Source organism: Phalangium opilio, unplaced genomic scaffold (assembly GCF_054372755.1).
Source record: "Phalangium opilio isolate 3A_F unplaced genomic scaffold, DU_Popi_V2 ptg000232l_1, whole genome shotgun sequence".
NCBI classification, from domain to species: Eukaryota; Metazoa; Arthropoda; class Arachnida; order Opiliones; family Phalangiidae; genus Phalangium; species Phalangium opilio.
Window position 1 is genome coordinate 780571 of NW_028324223.1, and position 7021 is coordinate 787591.

Sequence of the window (7021 nt, forward strand, 5' to 3'; positions counted from 1 at the left end):
CGCCTCCCAAGTAAACCTCATTTCCTTCCCTGCTTACACACATACGACCTAGCGGCCCCCGTCAGTGCTGGGCCGCGTAGGGTCTCCCGCTCAATTCTTCCTGGTGCTCAAGGCCTAACGGCTAAGCACTAGTGCTAGTAGGTAGAAAAAAAAAAAAAAAAAAAAAAAGTCAAAGGAACAACACAACAGTACAACACTGGACTGGTTCAAAGTCGTCTGTCTGCTTGTTTTTGTTAGAAACCCCGAGAAGATCGATGAAGTTTCAAACTCCGTTTATTTTTTGGAATTCTGGACGTTCTTCAACATTTGAAAGTTCTCCGAGCAAGGTAATTTTTATAATTTTCGGTATTTTCAACCTGAATCTTAGTTATTTACCTTGTAACATATAGCTTTAGGCGTAAGTGGTTCTATGGCATGGCATTATTGGCATATAACTTTAAGCCTTGGTAAAATTTAGTGTATTAATATGTTATTCAGGGGGCTATGATTAAGTTAACCGTGTTTTTCCTGCTTATTTTTGTTAGATTATTCTGTTAGTAACTGAGATCTTCACGTACGCAAGTATGTGCTAGGTTAAATCAAATTTACTTTATTAAAAGGAATACAATTAACTGAGTTATAAACTGTAGCTTAGAGGCGTTCTTCCTAGCTGCACTGCGGGCTGGAGATCCGCTCTGAAGTGCCAGTCCTCTATCTAGTCCGTAATTGTTAGTGTTATAGTTCTGATTAGTCTGGCGCCGTCTAGGGAGGTTTTAAGGTACTAATGTAAGGATTCGTAAGGCGCGTAATACAACTGGCACGAAGCACAAACTGTAACAACTTTCTTTTTTTTTTTTTTTTTTTTTTTTTTTTTTTTTTTGCGTGTTTTAGTAGTTAGTATGTGTAGCGGAGTGGCTTGCGAACGTCACGCTTCGGGCGACTAGGCAATAGTGGCAATGGTGTATCCATTGGTATGTTCGGAGCACCGTGGGAGATTGAATGTCCGATTGGCACTTCGGTCGGTGCAGAGGCGGATGGTGGAGGAGTGTCGCGATGGCGGGGTGAGACGGCAGGAGGGACAAGAGGCGGTGGAGCCGGGCGTGCCTTTGTGTGAGTGTGCCATGCCAATGGTTCCGGGTCATGCCTCCTTGGTTCGCATGGCGTGGTCCGTGTGCGAACGGAATTTGAATTTGAATCGGGTGTACGTCTGATGTTAGAGGGATCTAACCGAATTTGGCTTCTCGTGCGACGGATGACTTTATCCAGGGGTGTGTGTAGGTGGTAGGAAAGAGGTTCAGGGCCAACTGAAGCGATTCTAGCCGGGAGCCACAGCCTAGGTCCTGCGAGGTAGCGGACAGCTTGACCAGGGTATAATGGAGGTAGAGGCATGGTCGACGTGTTGTTGAAAGTTGCAACCATGTTCTTTTGGCGTTCATGAAGGACCCGTTTTGTGTCGTTCGTGGGATATAACGGCTCAAGTGACATGTTGGTGGTGGTTAAGTGTGTGCGTAGGCGACGGCCCATAAGTAATTCTGCTGGGGATGGAAGATCTGTTTTGGGTGTAGTGCGATAATCCAGTAATACTTGATCCAGGTCACGATGTTCCTTCTTGGCCTTTATTAAGGAGTTCTTAAGCGTTTGAATGGTCCGTTCCGTCATGCCATTTGACTTCGGATAGTAGGGGCTGGATGTAGTGTGCCTAACACCCCACTGCTCAAGAAAGTGTCGAAAAGCAGCAGACGAGAACGGCGGGCCATTATCTGTGACCAACAGTTGAGGTGCGCCGTAGCGGGCAAAATTTGGTTTCATAAAATTGATCACCGCCTGTGCATTTGTGGATTGAAGCAACTTTGCCTCAACAAACTTGGAATGGTAATCCACCAATACAATGTAATGTTGGGAGTCCACTTGAAAAAGGTCAGAACCAACAGTTTCCCATGGGAGTTGTGGGACTGGATGGGGTGTTAAAGGCATGGCGATATTGGCGCGATCTCGTTCACGACAGATGGTGCAGGCTCGAACAAAATCGGTGATATGGTGGGACATGTGTGGCCAAAACACATTTATTTTTGCCTTCGCAACACAGGAGTTAATGCCTTGATGCGTGCTGTGAATTTTAGTAAGCATTTCCCCTTGTAGTGCTTTCGGGATAACCAGACAACAACCACGATAGACTAGACCATCCTCGATGTATAGTTCGTTCTGGTGTTGCCAATACGCGGCCAGCTCCGGTGAGAGAGTCCTTTGGGTTCTGGGCCAACCTTGATGGATATGTTCGCTGACCTGTTGCAGGACAGCGTCGTCCTTTGTGGCAGACCTGTACTTGTCCTGAATGGAGGCGGGAAAGGTCGTAATGGCATGGACAGCCGCGTGGGGACCCTCCAGGTTGTCCGTATTGATTAAGACGGGGGATTCATGCGCTCGGGATAGCGTGTCAGCTATGTATAGCTCAGACCCAGGCACGTAAACCAACTGAATGTTGTAGCGGAATAAACGCATGACCAGGCGTTGTAGGCGCGGAGATAGTATATGTAGTGGTTTCTGTACGATCGCTATGAGGGGTTTATGGTCAGTTTGCACCGTAGCTGTAGCGCCTGCGATGTAAAAATCGAAGTGTTCGCACGCAAACACCACACCCAGCAGTTCCTTTTCGATTTGAGAATAGCGACGCTGTGTTGGTGTGAAGGCTGTTGACGTGTATTCGACTGGATGGGAATCCTGTAGCAAAGCCGCTCCGATGCCACTCTGACTAGCATCCACGGAGATGACACTTGGCCTGGCCGGATTGTAGAAAGCGAGGACTGGTGTGGTAGATAGGAGGGTTTTGAGGTGATCATAGTGTGATTGGTGATGGGACTCCCACACGAACGCCATTTCTGGTTTCAACAGGATCCGGAGTGGTGCCGTGTCAGACGTGGCCTCTGGTAAGAATTTTGCCACATAATTGATCATCCCCAAGAACCGCTGGAGCGCCTTCTTGTCCGCGGGGGGTGGTAAAGAGCATATGGCCTTGACTTTTTTGGGATCCACGTGTACACCACGGGCACTGATGACATGACCTAAGTAGGTGATCTGGGGTATCGCCAGTTGGATTTTGGATGAGCTAAACTGGAGGCCGTGTTCCTTGGCACGCTCCAAAACCTGCAACAACATCCGGGCGTTGGAGGCAACATCAGCTGAGGCGATGAGAAAGTCATCGGTCGAGATGTGTACATTGGGGAACTCAGAAGTTGGATATATGGTGCGCATGACATATTGAAAGTATTCTGTGGCCGTGACGATCCCATATGGCAGCCTCGTATAGCGGAAACGACCCCAAGGTGTGGCAAAGGTGCACAGTCTCGAGCTGTCTTCCGTCAACACGATTTGCCAGAAAGCGCTCTTGGCATCGAGGACCGTGAAAATTTTCGAGCCTTGTAGTTCCGCAAATATTTCCTTCGTCGTTGGCAGCGGATAGGGTCGGCGCTTTATGGCCTGATTGAGTTTGCGGGGATCCAGGCAGATTCGTACTGTGCCATCTGGTTTGGGTACCACCACCATAGGGTGGACCCATTCTGTCGGTTCAGAGACCGGGACAATAATGCCCTCCTTTTGCATACGAGAAAGCTCATGTTGGGTCTGCGTACGATAATGGAGCGGTATATGATGGGCTGCGGAGATGGATGGTGTGACATTCGGCAGTGTTTCTATAGAGTGGCGTCCAGGAAGTTGGCCTAAGGTGTCAAAAAGCATGGGATACTGTGCCATGACCGCAGCCGGAGTGAAGGGGTCGTCACCCTGAGTGCGCAGTTCCATCGTCTGAAGTCGAGGTGGCGGACCAAGGGGTCGGTCGATGTGATCGATAAGCCCAAGGGCGAGAGAAGCTTGGGCGCCCAATATAGGAGTGCGGTCCTCCTCGGTGACATAAAAGTGACAGGAGCAGGCAGCAGTGTGAGAGGTGCACGGGAGGCTCGTCATCCCCGTAATGGGAACAGTGTGACCAGAATATGACGTGACGCGGTGCGTAGGCATGTGTAACGCCGGGTGATGTGGTAAGGCATCGTAAATGGTTTTCGTGATAATGTTCACTTGGGAGCCAGTGTCTACCTTGAACGTGGTTGGTTGATTGTAGAGATAAATCTTGTCATAGAGCTCATCAGACCCGTCCCGTGAGTGAACGGTGTGTAATGTAAGGTTTTCGTCTTGTGAAACCTGTGGATGAAGGGTGAGGCCATAACTCAAATAATCGGAAGGGGCATGGTCAACCTCATAATCATAGCCCGTGTTAGCGTCGGTGTCCGAGTCGTCGTAATCGTCTTGTGGCGCGTCACGTGCTTCTAAGGCATGTAGGCATGAGTAGACCGACAGACGGAAGCCCAGTGACCACGAGCATTGCATTTCAGGCAAGTGGTGTTTCGAGCAGGGCATGGTCTGGATGAGTGCGGTCTGCCCCCACAGTTAGGACAGTTTCGCTGGTGAGGGGAGGCAGGATTGCGACTAAATTCCGACCGCTGGGAAGACGTAAATTCAGGTCGCTGGGAAGACGATGAACGAGGCATAGTGCGAGAGGAAGTCGTGTGCGGCGACGGACGCCCAGACCCTCTTGGTGGACCCCCACCACGAGGGTGAAACCGAGTTCGGCTTGTAGACGAGTGGTGATTTACCGCGTCAACCTGTTGAGGTGTCGTATTGGTGTTAGTGAGAGCCATTGCACTGGCATGAATACCAGAAGTTTCCTCCGCTTGACAGAGTGAAATGGCGTCAGTCAATATTAACTTTGGTTTGGCTAATAAGGTTTTGCGCAATGATTCCTTTCGAATTCCAAAGACGATGGCCATACACAATAAGATATCAGTTAAAGGGGAAAGTTCACTGTCCTGAGCTTTAATTTTCAAATCGGTATAGAATTCATCGAACGTCTGCGTCTCCTTTTGTTTAGAAGTGAAGAATTGATACCTGATATATGTGAGGTTCTTGTAAGGCTCATAATATGTGTCAAATGCCGCATAGATGATGGGCAACGTACGAGCATCGTCAACCTGGGGTATCGTTAGAGTTTTATAAATTCTCCGCCCAGCGGGGCCCAATATATGAAGAAACGTAGCCCGCTGCGTGGAAACTGTTTCAGTGCCGAGTTTAGAAGCCGTAGCATATAGTTCGAATCCCTCTTTATACTCAGACCACGCCAAGGCTGGGTCTGATCCAGGGGAAAAAGGTTCAGGGCTTTTGAAATGAGTCATTGTGTCGGCAACACTTTCGAAGGCCCAACGTGGTGTGTCCAAGGCTTAGCAGTAGCGATGAGTTCGTTTCTGAGGAAATTCAGCATCCCACCGCTGTCACCATGTTAGATTATTCTGTTAGTAACTGAGATCTTCACGTACGCAAGTATGTGCTAGGTTAAATCAAATTTACTTTATTAAAAGGAATACAATTAACTGAGTTATAAACTGTAGCTTAGAGGCGTTCTTCCTAGCTGCACTGCGGGCTGGAGATCCGCTCTGAAGTGCCAGTCCTCTATCTAGTCCGTAATTGTTAGTGTTATAGTTCTGATTAGTCTGGCGCCGTCTAGGGAGGTTTTAAGGTACTAATGTAAGGATTCGTAAGGCGCGTAATACAACTGGCACGAAGCACAAACTGTAACAATTTTGAGTTAACGCGCGCTTAAATACTGCGGAAGAAAACTCGCGTCGAATGTCCGAGTCTGAAGAAGTGGGAAAATTTAAAATAGAGTCTATCTTGAACCAAAATGAAAAGCTAATGAAATAGGAATGAAACGAGAGACGAAGTAGTTAAAGATTGCTTAAACTTATAGCTGTCTAATGAAAGATGAAGATCAGAGCTTTAAATAGGGTCGATAGGGCAGCTTGTTGGACAATTAGGTCTCGGAAGATGGTCCCATTATTAGAATTAAAGCCTTTTTTTTTGACAATGAATAATCATTTTAATAATTTTGCCTAATTGGGTTTAGTTTAATAAAGACGACACTAGGCCATTAAAGTCCCAAGGTTTTATTAAGTAGTACTTAACCATGTAGTCAGTACGCCAAAAGTACTAATTAATTTTAATTTTATTTTTTCAGACTACGATCTCGACTGCTAGTTACTCAAAAAACGTTAAAATAGAGTCAAGTACACGACAATGTTTGATGAAGAATTATGGACTGCTGCTATTAAGGGGAAAATAGATGAGGTAGTCCGGTTGTTAAACCGTGGTGCCAATATCAACTATGCTGGTCTGTTTCGCCAAACCGCATTACACTTCGCTTGTTATGGAAGCCATTTTGATCTGGCATTGCTGCTTATTGAGAAAGGTGCCAATGTTAATCTGGCTGATGCATTTGGGACAACACCCTTAATGAGTGCTTGCCAACATAATCTTGTCGATGTGGTCAAGTCACTTTTGAATAAAGGTGCCAATATCGACGGCGTTGATATGAAGGGAAAGACGGCATTACAATGGGCTTGCGATTATGGGAGATCCGATGCGGCATTGCTGCTTATTGAAAAAGGTGCCAATGTTAATCTGGCTGATGAATTTGGGACAACACCCTTAATGATGGCTTGCCAACGTAATCTACTCGATGTGCTCAAGTCTCTTTTGAATAAAGGTGCCAATATCGACGTCGTTGATAAAAAGGGAAGAACGCCATTACAATTGGCTTGCGAGTATGGAGAATCCGATGCGTCAGTGCTGCTTATTGAAAAAGGTGACAATGTTAATCTGGCTGATGCAGATGGGACAACACCCTTAATGAGGGCTTGCAAAAGTAATCTGGTCGATGTGCTGAAGTCTCTTTTGAATAAAGGTGCCAAATTTAGGAGTTTTTTTTAATTCAAGTTCTCTCTTGGTTGCCTCCAATTTGTCCTTTTCCGTTTGCTTCAGTAGTTCATCCAGCGTGACTTTCAGTTCTCCCAACTCTTGTTTCAACTCCTGTTTCAACTCCTGTTTCAATTCTTGTTTCAATTGTTGAAATTCTTTAACCATGTTGAAATTCTTATCAGTCTCCTTTTGGTTGTTAATGATTTCCATCACTTTAGCGAAATCATTATCCTTAGCCAAATCC

General features: G+C 46.6%; 1 protein-coding gene across 1 annotated transcript; it reads right to left on the reverse strand.

Annotated features, from left to right (window-relative positions):
- Positions 1–524: 524 nt before the first annotated feature.
- On the reverse strand, positions 525–5198 carry LOC149612681 (uncharacterized). Its single transcript, XM_089858244.1, has 2 exons — positions 4325–5198; positions 525–4274 (listed from the first exon to the last, which is right to left on the reverse strand). Exons 1-2 carry the CDS (start codon positions 5196–5198, stop codon positions 874–876), a joined length of 4275 nt encoding a protein of 1424 aa, XP_089714370.1. The 3' UTR covers positions 525–873.
- Positions 5199–7021: the final 1823 nt, after the last annotated feature.

Bases quoted from the DNA above. Each gene is read 5' to 3' on its own strand.
- LOC149612681 (XM_089858244.1), bottom strand. From the start codon at position 5,198: ATGACTCATTTCAAAAGCCCTGAACCTTTTTCCCCTGGATCAGACCCA. The intron at 4,275-4,324 runs GTCGGTCTACTC...ACGCGCCACAAG, and splicing joins TGGTCACTGGGCTTCCGTCT to ACGATTACGACGACTCGGAC.